This window comes from Ziziphus jujuba, chromosome 12 (genome assembly GCF_031755915.1).
Source record: "Ziziphus jujuba cultivar Dongzao chromosome 12, ASM3175591v1".
NCBI lineage: Eukaryota > Viridiplantae > Streptophyta > Magnoliopsida > Rosales > Rhamnaceae > Ziziphus > Ziziphus jujuba.
Genome location: NC_083390.1, coordinates 11,116,557 through 11,131,883, shown reverse-complemented (window position 1 = coordinate 11,131,883; position 15,327 = coordinate 11,116,557). Strand labels below are relative to the sequence as shown.

General features: G+C 31.4%; 1 protein-coding gene across 4 annotated transcripts; it reads left to right on the top strand.

Moving 5' to 3' along the window:
* The first annotated feature begins 1,893 nt into the window (after positions 1-1,893).
* LOC107434904 (sucrose transport protein SUC3) lies at positions 1,894-8,149 on the top strand. 4 transcript variants are annotated; one of them, XM_048462665.2, is made up of 14 exons: positions 1,894-2,451; positions 3,654-3,719; positions 4,039-4,137; positions 4,230-4,294; positions 4,378-4,462; positions 4,574-4,607; positions 4,813-4,912; positions 5,112-5,187; positions 5,840-6,175; positions 6,334-6,451; positions 6,780-6,907; positions 6,989-7,052; positions 7,152-7,195; positions 7,651-8,149. In XM_048462665.2, exons 1-14 carry the CDS (start codon positions 2,161-2,163, stop codon positions 7,819-7,821), a joined length of 1,677 nt encoding a protein of 558 aa, XP_048318622.2. In that variant the 5' UTR covers positions 1,894-2,160; the 3' UTR covers positions 7,822-8,149. The 4 variants fall into 4 exon arrangements, with proteins under 4 accessions (XP_048318622.2, XP_048318620.2, XP_048318621.2 ...); XM_048462664.2 differs by having other exon boundaries at positions 1,898-2,451; positions 6,334-6,477; positions 6,674-6,907; XM_048462666.2 differs by lacking the exon at positions 1,894-2,451 and adding an exon at positions 3,272-3,354 and having other exon boundaries at positions 6,334-6,477; positions 6,674-6,907.
* Positions 8,150-15,327: the final 7,178 nt, after the last annotated feature.

Sequence of the window (15,327 nt, the reverse complement as noted above, 5' to 3'; positions counted from 1 at the left end):
TTTGTTGGATTTGCGTTTTTAAACAGATAGACTAAAATGATTAAGAATGCAGATTAGGCTTTTGGAACCCTAAAAAAACCGCTTTCAATTATATTTGAACCCATTTGCTTTTTTCTTTTTTTTCCCGTTAATATGCGTTGATTGTAGGTTTGGTATAAATGTATTCTATTATTAGTGATTTTTTTTTCCCCTTAATATGGGTTGGTTGTAGGTTTGGTATCAATGTATTCTATTATTAGTGATTTTTTTTTTTTTTTCGCTTGCTGTATTTTTGATTGAATTCATATGGAGACTAAAATTGAAAAGGTGTTAACATATAGTAGTATACCTCATGGTTAGATGCTTTAAATTTTTTAAGGTTAATTCCTATTCATGTTAAAGAACTAAAAAGGAGGTTAGAGAAGAGAGAAATAAGTCTTTTTTTTTCCTTTTTCTTTTTTTTATTATATAACGGGCAAGAAGTATTCCCAAGCTTGGAGCCAATGCTCTTTTTTCTATTTTACATGCATATTCCCATTTAAAATGATAAAAAAAAAAAAAACTTTAGAAAATGTTCATTGTGCTCAAATGATTAAAAAAAACCTTAGAAAATGCTCAATGTGTAAAACCTCTGTTATTAACGACGAATTTACATTAAAGGACTAACGGTGCCACTAAAATCAGAGTTTAGGAACTAATTTGTCACCCAAAAAAAAAAAAAAAAAAAAGGGGTTTAAGACTCAATTTGTCTAAAGGGATATGGTATAGAGAGCAGTAATATCAATATCCCTATTCTTTTTTTTTTCTTTTTTTTTAACACAAAGAAAGAGTTTTCAATGGACTAATTTGATATAATTTATTATGCATATGCTGTGTAATTTGTTTTGTAACAGTTGTGTTGTATTGTATTTTATTTTTGTGCAACGTGTATGACTAATTTAGTCAAATTCATTCGAAAAAAATTACATAATTGGATTAAAATGAAAAAATAAAGTTTAGTTGGGCAATATGAAAAAAATTACAGTTTGGGATCAAAGTAAAGAAAAAAAAAATTATAGTTTGGATTTTTTTGATCAAAATAATTATTTGTAATTTTTAGTTTGGTTTGGACAGTCAAAGAAACAAACTTGTCCATATTCCTCTTAACTGGTGCTAGAAACAATATTATTAAAATGGTTTGATACACGACCCAAGAATGCTTACAAAATCATGAAATTAATAATTCGTTTATAGTCTAGCATGTTTCTTTGAATAATATAGAATAAACATATTTCTTAGATAAGCTTACGTATGTGACATTCACTTGGCAACAAATCTATAGCTTTGCGTTTTTATTAGTTTATTATTTTATAGTCATTTTATCTTTAAAAAAAAAAAAAAAAAAAAAGAATTGAAAGCAAATCTTGGTGACGTGTCCTTTATACATTTGAGGTTTCAATAGGTGCGAAATGGAAAACTTCGTAAGTTAGACTCCACTAAATTTTCAGCGTCTCATGTCGGTGGTTTGTCACGCTTTCCTTTATGAGAAAGCCATTTTTGACTTTTCACTTTCTTTCTCCTTGATCAGCGGTGCCAGTTCAAGAATACTTCTTTCAACAAATACACGGTCTTGATTAAAAGAATTTGGCCAAAGTCACTCCATTGATGTAACAAGAAAAATACCGAGAGATCAGGAATATATCGTGTGGTCGACCTGACCCCCCAAAAGATCTTTGACATGTGGACCTACGTGTTTACTATTTGAGTGGGCCTTGTTTCAGTTGGTGTGGGGTCCACGCTGCTCATCTAACGGCAATTCTAAGCGCCTGTGGGGTCCACTGTGTTCATCCAACGGCAACTGTAAGCGCCTAAGTAGGATTCTTGATGGTTCAGCAATGTATTGAGATTTGCCTGATTGAGAAGAAAATATAAAAAATGCCATCTCGGACTCTCGCTCTTATGTCTCACCCGCCCAAATTCGACCATTCCAATGTCTCTGTGAACCTCCAATTCCAAATTCTCAATCCCAAATTCCAAATTCAAAATAAACTCGAATTTCTATTTCTGTGCCCTAAATTTTAGAATTGAAGGTTCAAAAGGAAGAATATATATATATTTTTTTTAGGTCAAGAATTTTGATGTACATGCAATTGATTTTGTGAATTGGTAAAGGCAATCCACTGAGTCGTTTGGATCCGATCCATGGCGGGGAAGACGGACTCAGTGACGATCCGGGTTCCTTACAGGAACCTGAAGGAAGCGGAGAGGGAAGTGGAAATGGTGGGAGTTGAGCCTAACCATCGGATCGAGCTCAATTCCCCTTCTTCATCATCTCCAGGGGTAGTTCCCAATGGGAATTCCGACCTCTCGCCGCAGATTCCTCCTAGATCCAAACAGTGTAGTCTGATTTATCTCGTTCTTAGTTGTACGATCGCCGCCGGTGTTCAATTCGGTTGGGCTTTACAGCTTTCGCTTTTGACTCCCTATATACAGGTCTGCTCTCTCTCGCTCGCTCGCTCGCTCTCTCTTTTCAGTTTATTTTTATTTTTATTTTTGTTTTATTTTTATTATTATTATTATTATTTTTTCATTGTTTTCGCCTTTCTTATTCATGGGTTGCATTAGTGATTTGATAGTTTTTATCATTTTATTGTTTATTTTTTCTCCGATTTTTGTATGAGTTTGTTTGATAAAGCCTAATGAAAATTTTGCAACTGCGATTGACGCTGAAAAGTTATGTAGGATTTGGAATGTTTGGTTAAAGTAGTGGACTCTAAGGTCGGACTATCGAATTTAGGCCTGTGATTGAATTTATATCATAAGATATAAAAATGTGCGAATAGCATTTTTGGAATTATTAGCCATAGATTGAAAACGCAATAATATTCTTTGAATTTAGGCCTGCTTTTGCTTTAGCTTTATATATATATATATATATATATGTATGTATGTATGTATACACACAAAAGAAAACTTGATGTTGTGGACTTTTTAACTATTATTCAGGATATGAAATTAGAATACAATACAATACATGACAAATTCACAATGCATCAGCAGGGAATGGAAAATAAATTAAAAATTGCAAAAAATAGTATGGACGTGTTTACTTTCCTGATTAACAATACATAGAACTCCTTTTTTCTGCACCACAGTCTCCATCGTTTTATGCTTTGTGTGGAGATGTCACCTTATTCTTATATTATAGATTTTAGTGACCTAGAGAAACAAAGATAATTGGTTGTTGTTATTATTGTAGGGGATTTTTCTTCTGGTGCTCTAGTCTTGATAAATATTTCAGCATCATAATTCCTGGTAGAAAATAGTTTTCCCTGATGATAAAAGGTCTCCTGCAACTCTGCTGATGCAATGGCCTTTATTTCCGTAATGGATTTGGTAAGATAGCATGCCAGTGTAAATAAGATGAGTCTTAAACGACGCTATTCATGTTAATGATATATCTTTGCAGATAGTGTTTGAGAAGCTGTGATAGGTAATATTGTTGGATTAAATCGTAGTCAATGCTGTCTTCCCCACCCACACCCAACCAACACACCCCCGCCCCCCCAACCCCTTCCTTTTCTTCTTCCCCCTTCTATATCTCACTGTGATTGACTGTATTATCTGTACTTTCTGTTGAGCTTATGCATCTTATCTTTTGATTAACTATGTGCTACTTTTTATGTTTGTTGCAGACACTTGGAATAGGGCATGCCTTTTCTTCATTTATTTGGCTATGTGGCCCTATTACAGGCCTTGTGGTAAGTCATGGCTATCTGATATCTTTCCTAGAGTTTTCACAGATGTGATTGTCATGCTTTCTTTCTGATAGCACGCTGTAGTTTTAGTTTGGTACCAGTGCCAGTTTGATCAGTAGGACTCTATGATATTCTGAGATATTTTCTTGGATGATTTTTGGGGTGCAAACATTAGATTATGGTGTTAAAGTATATAACCCTATGACAACGATATTTATCAATGGCTGGTCAATAAACCATGTGCATGCCTAACTCTATGACAACGATATTTATCAATGGCTGGTTAATTAACCATGTGTATGCCTTTTTCTTTCTTGTTTAGGTTCAACCCTGTGTTGGTATTTGGAGTGATAAATGTACTTCAAAATATGGAAGAAGACGTCCATTCATTCTTGCTGGATCTCTCTTGATTTCAGTTTCAGTAAGCAATAATGATTATTATAATTCCTTCTTGAGTCTTTGATTTGGTTTCTTCTAAAATTTATAGAAGCTAAATGGAACCTTGTAATATAGGTGATATTAATCGGCTTCTCTGCAGACATAGGATACCATTTAGGAGATACAAAGGAGCATTGCAGGTTTTTATTGCCTTTTCCCGACTCTTGTTACTCTATAGTGAAAATTTCCATTTAAGGTTGCCAACTCATCTAAGGAAATGCAGCACATTCAAAGGTACTCGAACGAAGGCAGCTTTTATCTTTATAATTGGATTTTGGCTGCTTGATCTTGCCAATAATACGGTGCAGGTGAGTGTTGTCCTGATGATTGATGTGTGAATTTCCAACAGAACCCTTAATTAAAATACCCATAAACGCTGATCTTTGTGACTGAGCAAACAATGAATCATATTTTTTTAGGGACCAGCTCGTGCTCTTCTAGCGGATCTTGCAGGTGACATATCTACCTCTTCTATTTCTCCATTCAAGTTATTACATTACATTACTAGGGATATTAGATGTTTGGTCCTTATGTTATTGTTTATTCTGTGTACATGTACATAAAATCTTTGTCAATATTTTGTCAGATGGGAAAAAAAAAAAAAAAAAAAGCCTATCAACGTAAATGTAAAACATGACATCTTATAAGTTTATTGTAGGCCCTGATCAACGCAACACAGCAAATGCTGTGTTTTGCTCGTGGATGGCTGTTGGTAACATCCTAGGATTTTCTTCAGGAGCAAGTGGAAAATGGCATGAGTGAGTTTCAAATATCTTGATTAGATATGTACACAAGTTTGTTGTTCTTATGTGGATTTCTTATGTCATTGCATGTGCTTAGCTTTCATCACTATTTTACCGAACTTCAAGCTCCCTTTGTCTAGCAACTCACAAAATCTGCTTATTCATAATTTGATCTTTTTTGAGATTTATCATGTAATAATATTTTTGTGCACAGATGGTTTCCCTTCTTGTTAAGTAGAGCTTGTTGTGAAGCCTGTGGAAATCTTAAAGCAGCGTTTCTTATTGCTGTGGTGAGTTATTAGTATGCATTGTATTCCATCTACTTGTGGATGATTTTGTTGTAGTTTGAAAACCTTGTTAGATTTGGGTAAATCCTACCCTTTTGCAGTCTGTTAATTTTTCTTGTTTCCTATGATGTAGCACTTCTCCAAATATGGTTTAGAAACTTTTTCTGTCAATTACAAGGGTTAAAAGCCTTGAATTATGGAAAAGTGCATAATTCGTTTCATAAGTTAATAGTATTATGATCAGGTTGAGCATGCTTATTAAGGATTTTAACTAATAAATTCTTCCAGTATATGTTGATATGTAATGCTAAATTTCTGCAGTCACTAAAATTCTTCTGTTAATAAATGATGGAAATATATCTCAATAGATGGCCCCAAATTATGTTATTTTTATTGAGTGCTTGGGAGGAAATATGAAAATCTTGTGTTGGCCTTATTAGCACATCATATCTTGTCAGGCTTGGTTTATGGAGGAATCCAGAAATCAATTCATGACATCTCTGGATTTTCCATTTTACTTCATGATTCATCACATGATAGGCATAGTTCATTATTTCATTTATCTTCTAAATGAAAATTCAGAAGTTTCAATTGTAGGGTTCACGTAAGATCATGCTAATTTTATATAACTAATTACATTGTGGTATTTGTGCAGCTCTTCCTGACTTTATGCACACTTGTGACTATATATTTTGCTGATGAGGTTCCACTCACTTTGAATGAGGCTCATCGTTTATCAGATTCTGCTCCATTGTTGGATGATGTACAACAAAATGGTCTTGAAAGTTCAAGGTTAAAGCCTGATATTGCAGTTGACAGTGCCAATGGGAGAAGTGATATAAATTTAAAGCATGCAAACTCAAAAGTTGAGGATGATCAGAATCATGGTTTTAATGATGGTCCTGGAGCAGTATTAGTGAATCTGTTAACCAGTTTAAGGCATTTACCACCTGCAATGCATTCTGTTCTCATTGTAATGGCTTTAAGTTGGGTAGGTGCCACTATTTCTTTCATATAATCAGGTCCTTTGAATGAACCTTTTGCCTATACCCTGTCTATTAGTAATAAGTGTTTTCTGATCTCTGTTAATTTGTTGTGCATTTATAGTGAGCGTTATTAATGTTACTTGAGTTAATACTTTTACTGCAGTTGTCCTGGTTTCCATTCTTTCTTTTCGATACGGATTGGATGGGCAGAGAAGTATATCATGGGGATCCAAAAGGGAGCACATCTGAGATAAAAGCCTATGATCAAGGTGTCAGAGAAGGTGCATTTGGTTTGCTATTGAATTCAGTAAGAACTCAAAATCGAGCATCTGTGCTTTGCATTTTTCTAAAAGGATGTCATACATAATTAAATAATTAGAGGATTGATTTTGTCCCTATCAAATGGACTTACCCCCTCCTACATTACAGGGAAGTCCTGAGATTGTGGTAATTGTTCTGCTATTTGTCCTTTGAGATTAAAATTGCAGTTATTTTTGGCATAGGTTATTCTTGGTATCAGTTCATTTCTCATTGAACCAATGTGCCAGCGGATGGGTGCAAAACTAGTATGGGCATTGAGCAATTTTATTGTGTTTGCCTGCATGGCAGGCACTGCAATCATAAGTTTGATATCTGTCAAAGAATATTCTCAAGGAATTGAACATGTAATTGGAGGGAGTGCTACCATCAAGAATGCTTCCCTCGTTGTTTTTGCTCTTCTTGGCTTCCCTCTTGCTGTAAGTATTATTGCTCGTTTATCTGAAGCATTTCATCTGACCCGAAAGCTCATGTTTATGATAAATTGTCTATTTTTGCAGATTACATACAGTGTTCCCTTTTCCGTCACAGCACAGCTGACGGCAGATTCCGGTGGTGGCCAAGGTTTTTGAAAGGCTTCTGTTCTTATAGCATCCTTTCTCTCTCGGTTGGAAAATTAAATTAGCTGATTCTGATGCTGAAGGGTTTGTATGTTTTTTGCAGGACTGGCTATTGGAGTTCTGAATCTGGCAATTGTTGTTCCACAGGTAGTTCATTGTTTCTAAATTTAAATTTGTAATTGGTTACTTTTCTAATATGTGGCAATATGCAACAGAATAAAATGTTCAGCATTATAATCTAATCTGATTTGTCACTAACTGGTTCAGTTTTATGTTATGCTGTAATGCTGCAACTTTGCATATTTGTTGTTCGATTTCTTCTTTGTAAAAGTGTATGCTTCGGTTTCTGTTATGTTACATATATTTATCCATGCTTGGACTATTTTACCCCTCAGGCCTTCCTCTCTCTTTTGTGGTTTGAATAGGCTTGTTACTAGTCGACTTAGAGAACATAAGTGTACCTTGTATATATTCTTTTGTTTTTATTTATTTATTTTTTCATGTAGATCATTATATCTGTACAGCCTTTGCTGAAACTTGTTCTACCCATATTTGTGTTGACTGGTAAATGCTGATTTTATATTAACTTTTGGGTTTATTAGATGATTGTATCCCTTGGTGCTGGACCATGGGATGCTTTATTCGGTGGAGGAAATATACCTGCCTTTGTTTTGGCTTCTTTTGCTGCCCTTGCAGCCGGTGTCATTGCAATTCGTAGGCTACCAAATCTGTCCAGCAGTTCTTTCACGTCATCTGGTTTTCATTTTGGTTAATGACTTCTGCACTACTGAATGAGATGACTTTCGGCCTGTTTGTCGTTTTGAGCACCTATGCAAGAGCAATTTACCCGCGGAGTGATGGTGTTGGCATCATGCGGTGGCCTTAAATTTCTAATGTTAAGAACTTCACATTGCATATTCAAATTCAATTCATTCTTTGCCCACTTTAATGTGGGTATCTGTACCCTATATGTAGAGTGTAAATTGTCATTTATATCGAAAAGGATATACATGAAATATAATGAGAAGTAAATCGTCATCGATGTAGTAGCTCTTCCTGCTGATTGAGTATTATATAAATCGGCTCTCATATATATTTTAATGAGTTTTGTATATGGGAAAATTCCTACTAAATGATTAATTAAAGTCTAAGAAGTGGTTTTTTATAGCATGTTGCCAGAATTAGAGATGATTTTGAGTCGGTGGCGAGCGGGATGCTCTATCATTGGTTGTATTTCTACCTTGTTGGCCTCAGTTTCCCACATGATTAACTTTTTGTGTTTGGGATGCTTATTTTTTTTAAAACAAAAATTGACGGTATAATGTATAAAAACTTGGTTTTGTTTGGGATAACCTTTGATTTTTATTAGTTGTATTTTTGTGGGGGTTCTTAAATAAGAACTTTTAATTTTTTAATGAGTCCTTTGAAAAACTGCATTTTACTGTCTTCGGATTTAAGCTCTTCTCGAAGTGGAACTTTACTAGAAAATTGATGACACTTTTATAAGCTGATTTTGAGCTTTAGAAAGTTAGGAGCGACATTTTAGAAGCTACCCAAATAGTGCTTTAATGCCTAAAATGTGGCACACAAAAAAAAAAAAAAAAAAAAGGCTAATTCTTTTTAAGCTGCATGCATCCATCCGCAATTATTATCGAAGAACTAAATGAACTAATTTCATCTTCCTAATTAAATTTGGCAATAAGAAACTATTTATACATATAACAGAACAATAAACGAATTAAGTACTGCTGAGCCAAAATGATAGGTGCCTGAAAGGCTGAGACCAGAGAAGCGAATTTATTATTATTTCTTTCTTTCTTTCTTTCTTTCTTTTTCTTTTAAAAATAATAATAATAATAATAATAATAATTGACGTACTGCCTTTGCATTTCCTTCATGCTGCAGCAGATCCAGAAGTTGTTTTGAAAAACATCATTAGATAATTTTTTTACAAAACAAATAATAATAATAATAATAATAACTAAAATCATAACATAGATGATCCTTTGTGTCTTCTTCCAGATTTCTAAGTAACTAACTAAAATATAAATAAACATTCATGTCTAGTGCGGTTAATTCGTGAAATGAAAATACAGGTTTAATCTTCAGGGAAAATTACAAATTATCCCCCTTAACTTTCATATTTAGCAATTTACCCCTAAACTTTGTCATAATATCATATTGCCCCTACTTTTTATTGGAACTTGACGAACTTAATGTATCATTCAAATTAGAATGTTGCCATAGATACTATCCGGGCCTTAATAACTACCAATATTATACATGTAATTATTGGATTGGTTTATATTTAATAATATTTATTTTTCTAAAAGTTCATGTTTTTATTTTAAAGTTATATTAATATGCTAATAATTGTACAATGATATATATATTTTTGATAAATATGTTGGTAGATTAGATGATGTCTATAATATTATTTTTTAAACTAATTACTTTATGTAAACAATATATCAAAACTAACACTATTTTTGGCAATAAAATTGATTAAAAAAATTGAATCAAACAAAATTATTGTAGATACCTATAATATTTCTCAGTTAATAATTTTAATTAAAAAAAATTCAAATTTCTCTATGTTTTGTTTGTTTAAGCAATCATTGATAGTCAATAGATTTTGTAAAATTCCAACAAAGAGGCAATAGTTAACTTAAAGTTGGTTGATAAAACATTTCTAAAAGCAAAAAGCAAAACATATCCCAGCCAAAAGATTGTTTGAGCAGCTTTAGCAATCCAGCCAGATGATTGATTTTGCTCTCCTGAAACATAGTTAACTTCCCAACAATCCAGCTTGTTCAAATAAACATAAATATTTTCAACTAAGGTATATAAGTGCCAAGGAAAACTTCTAGAGTTCAAAGAAAACACAACCATTACCTCCTTTGAATCACCTAAAAAAATAAGTCATCCGCATTCCAGTTGAAGGGTAAATTGGCTTTCAAAATAAAGTGCAGAGGGCAAATTGACACAAATATGAAAATTGAGGGGGTAATTTGTAATTTTTTTCTAATATTTTATACATTGTATTTGGGTTTTTTTTGTTAAAAAATTAAAGGAAGTAAATCTGTCTTTGGCAGTGTTTGGAAGATGAAAATGAAACTCTAATTAATGACAGTAGTTGTTTAATTGTTTGGTTACAAAATGGTTTTTGAAGGTGAAAACTTGATTTAATGCTTTCTCTCACTATTTTATACGGACAAACGTGTTTTCCACAACAATATCACAAATCATATCTGTAAGCCTATGGAATTTCTTAGATCTTATAACAACAAAATCATGCAAATATTCAATTTGTTTTTTTCTCAATAACAATAGTAAAATTAAAAATAAACAACCCAATAAAAACGTTAACGTAGAAACTTTTTCTTGCCAGTACACAAGCAACAGCTTTTGAATTTCTTGGTTGTGCTCATAAAAAGCAAGGCAATTTTTGCAGAAAAGCTTTAGCTTTCCTTGGTACGTCAAGAAACAAAGCATGTCTGAGTTTGCAATAGATAGATCGTTTGTGGGCTAACGTCTTATAAAGTTGGCGGGTCAATTCAAATTATCAAAAAAAAAAAAAAAAAAAAAAAGGTTTTCTTTTCCAGTTTTTTTATTTTATATTTATATTTTTCTTTTCACTGTTTCATTTTCTTTCATTTTCTTTTCTTTTCTTTGTTTGCCCATAGTTGATGTTGGTGCAAAATAATAATAAAACTTTTTTCCACCTTTAGAGAAATTATCTACAGGCCATCTTTGTGGTTTATTAATTACCTCTAATAGATTAAACTATAAATTGCTTGGAAGGTTAAGCCTTTAACATATGGTTAAGCCTCTAACATAAGTTGCGCAATGAAGTGTAGTAGATTACTTCTGCCTCTTTTTATACATTTTTATAAAATTAATGGTTAATTACAGTTTGATATACTTTATTTTGGTGAAATTATATTTTCAACACTCAAATTTAAAACATTTCAATTTTAACTCGTACGTTGTAATTTGTTATATTTTGGTTAAATAGGATTTTTTGGGCTAATATGGTTAACGGTTTCATCATATTTAACCAATATTTGAATATAATTTATTACATTTTAAACCATCTAGTTTTTATTTGTTGAAATTTATATTTTTTTTCAAAAAAAAAAGAAAAGCCTTTTAATACCCTCAATTAAACCATTAAATCACTGTTGCAAAAATTGAATTTGACCAAAATAAAACAAAATGAAATTTGAAAATTTAAATTGATATATTTTAAATTTAAAAATAAAAAATGCAACTTTCTCGAACTACTTGATATTATAGTGCGATTAACCTTAAAATGAATTTTAAATATAAAGTTTCAATTTGTAAACGAAATCCCTAGGATATGTTTTGGTTTAATTTCTCATTTAATATATATATATATATACATGTATATTTACATAAATGAATTTTAAATATAAAGTTTCAATTTGTAAACGAAATCCCTAGGGCATGTTTTGGTTTAATTTCTCATTTAATATTAATATATATATATATATATTTTTTTTCTTTCAGCTAAAAAAAAATTATTTTTTCTTTCTTCTTTGGTTGAGAGAACAAAATTAGAGTGGTTAATTATAGATTGTACTTTATAGTCTTTTTTTTTTCTTTCTTTCTTTTTGAATCTTTTTCCAGTTTAAGTCTCTCTGACATGAATAGCTTTTTGGTATGTCTTGGCCAACCCAAGAAGATGTCTGGCATGATGGACGGCTTTGATGAATGGTTCACCTTTTTCCTTGAGAAAGCTAAAGCATCACCATATGACCAAGACTAAAATAAAAAAGAAAAAAATAAAAAAAAGAAAACATTTCTGGACCAGTAGTTGACGAATCACTATCAATGCATATCTCCTTCCACAAAATGAAATCCAATAAATAATTCAAATTTTTTTTTAATGAAAAATCCCAAAAAAATAAAATTAAAAAAATCAATTTTATATATAATATAAAAAAATCTCCATAGAGAAGAGTGAGTGACGTCAAGCAAAGAAAGGCACATGGGAATCAGACTAAGCTGAACAAACCAGAAGCACGAGGGCATATGAAAGGAGAAGATTCAGCTATTTAAAAAAATAATAATTATTTCTTTATGATTTTTAAATGAGATAAAAAGGAAAAAATAAAAAGAAAACAAAATAAGCAACAGAGAGGTGAACAGGAACATGGATCCACCCCATTCCAATGGGGCACACCTAGAGCTTCCAACTAATAAAGGCATGTGAGGCATCCAAGAGTCTCTTGTCTTTGGCCAAATATTTAAAAGCAGTATTTCCAATGGGTCCTACAAAAGTCCCATCATCACCAATATACATATTAATGGGCCCCATGATCTTCTTAGATACATCCCCATTTAAGAATAAGGCTGCTAATGATTTCTTCATCAAAGTCACACTTGACAACCTCACAACCCTTAAACCCAACCCAATCCAACCCCCCTCAAATAAACAAATCTCAGTAAAATGTTTCCCATTTCTAACACTTCTCTCCAATGCATGCTCTTCTTAATCCCCATTCCCAATTACTATAAAATTAATATTTTGTACGTATGTCTTTGCAATTGTTCGTCACTAATTCTGGAATTGAAGTTTTAGTAATAGATTTTTGCTACTAAAACTACAATATTCTGTGTGTTAACTGAAACCAAATAGCCAAATTTTGATGAATGGTGTGTAATTTGATATTTCAGATACAATACTATTAGTACCATCAAAATTTATTAACTAAATGATGAGATATGGAATTGATGGCTAACGAAAAATAATTATACCCATGTTTCCTGTATAAAATTTAGTGATGGTAGAATTTTTGTTTAAAATAATCAAATTCTCTGTTAATGTGTATATGTTTTTGCAAGAATTTGTCACAAACTCTACATTTGAAAGTTTTAATGATAGAATTTTTGCGGCTAAAACTCCACTATCTGTGTTTTAACCAAAACCAAGTAGCCAAATTGTAACGAATAGTATGCAAATTGGCTTGTTTTGATAATCAACTTCCTTTTGCTTATTTAATTTTTTTTTTTATAAAAAAATAAATAAATCAGTTGAAAGACATATAAGCAGTTGTCAAGCCATTAAATCATGGACTAATTTTGTGGGTAATGTATAATCTGTGAGCTAAACCTAACTATTTTAGGGACCAAGATGTTGGATTCTTAGTTCTTTTCATGGGTCCTCAGTGTCTGTAAAACAGGGAAAAAGAATGAAAGAGAAATAAAAAAAAAGGGGAAAATATATAATAGTCATTCTTAAGGAATCCTTTTGGTGTAGATCAATACCCTACTATTTCTCGATTCGGTACGCAAAAAATAAAAATAAAAAAAGCTATTAAATAATAATTATAATAATAATAATAGGAATGCTATAATTTTTGCAATGGTAATTTTGTATAGAAAAAGTACTATTTTTTTTCACCATTTGATGGTGAATATTGCATTAAATTCCTACTATCCTGGTCTTATATATGTAGCCCTCCTGCATTTTCTTTTGGCCCTAGTACACACAGATTCTGTAAGTACGGGGGAAAAACTGATTATACTACATGGGTAATAGGGAAAATTCCTCCCCAGCCCCGAGGTTCCTGTTTATTTTAGCGAGACCTTTTTTTATTCTGAAAATGTCAATTACACACTTATGGGGATCCAAATGATAGAGATTGCTATTAAATTCAAACGGTGTGAATATAAAAGTAGGGGATAAATGCAAATCTTTTAAAACTACTATGGCGGTAGATGATATTTTTTTTTTTTTTTTTATGATTGTTAATTATGTTAGTTTCTAAATTATACCTATAATTGTACTTTGTTTTTTGTTTTTTGTTTTGTTTTGTTTTGTTTTGCTTTTTTTTTTTTTCCGCATTTTAGTCGTTAAATTTTAGTTTTGGATGTATTTTAGTTTTAAAATTTTTTTTGTCTACCTCTTAGAATTTTTAAGATGCTTAGTATACCTAATGTATATGCAGAAGTAATTGTAAAATTATTTGATTTTATAATTTGTTATTTCTTTGTTATAATAAATGTATTTTATCTTTCAAAATTGCTAAAACTTAGATTAAAATTAATTGAAGAACCAAAATATATTAAAAAATGAATTTCAGAAGTTAAAATGCCAAAAGAAAAAAAAATTTAAAAAACTAAAGTGTACCTATGATTATAATTCAAAGACTAACAGATCATAAACCTTTTTTTTTTTTTTCTTTTTTTTTAACAGATGCTGGTTGGATTTAAATCAAACTCGAAGGGAGTACAATTAAGCCAAAAATAAGGTTTCTCTCTTCTAAAAATTGATAAGATTGGAATGTGTAAAGGACCATTTTTTTTGTTGGATATAGTTTTGAAAAGATTAGACCTAATTTGAATCCAAAATTTAGTATTAGAGAAGAATAACATTAAGTCGTCAGGATGTCCCATTAGGAACTAAATAAATGCAAAATATTGGTCTCTTTTAGTGGGAAAAGGGGAAAACTGTTTTCAACAAAAAGGGAAAATTGAGATGGGGTTTTAGAGAGAAGTAGGTATTTTATTAACACATTTCGATATATATATATATATATATATATATATATTTTTAGTCTCCATTTATGAATAATACACCTAAGAAAAATATTTGGTTTCGAAAATTGTATTCCTTTAGTTGTACTATAAATCATCAAATATCAATAATATCAAGACTTATTTTCTAAGATCGTCTACTTATCAATGATGATGGTTTTAAATGTTAAAAATCAATTTTAAGAAGATAAAAAAAATCAAAAAAAGAAATCACTATAATGTTTAGTTGAAAGTATTAAATCACCTTTTTTTGATTTAGGGTTCTTTTAAAAATTAATTCATGAAGCATCACTTAATTGGTGTTTTTGAAATCACTAAGTATATAATTTTTTCTTAGTATCACTACAAATTACTTTTAGATTTTTTTTTTAATTTTTTAACCATCATCATGAGATGTGCTTTTAGCTCGTTTGCAACGGTTTTAAACTTCTAAAAATACTTCCCGAACACACCTATAATTTTTAAAGAAACATCTGTTTTGTCATTCCAAAGAAGAAGCGACTTGATATGCAATTTTCTCACAGCACGAGGTCTGTTGTGGTGACTTGAACACCACTGTCGGTCTGGCATAGTAAGATATATAGGATAAGAATACAATGAAAATAGTATATGGGGTTAATTAATATGTATTTATATAGATGTTGAAATTGAGGGAGGGAGAGAGAGAAAAAGAGAAAGGCCAAATAGGGGTGGTGGTGTGGCAGTAGAGAGAG

Coding starts and splice junctions, on each gene's coding strand:
- LOC107434904 (XM_048462663.2), top strand. CDS start 2,161: ATGGCGGGGAAGACGGACTCAGTGACGATCCGGGTTCCTTACAGGAAC. Junction 4,295..4,377: donor GATACAAAGGAGCATTGCAG/GTTTTTATTGCC, acceptor AAGGAAATGCAG/CACATTCAAAGGTACTCGAA. Junction 6,478..6,673: donor TTGGTTTGCTATTGAATTCA/GTAAGAACTCAA, acceptor TTTTTGGCATAG/GTTATTCTTGGTATCAGTTC.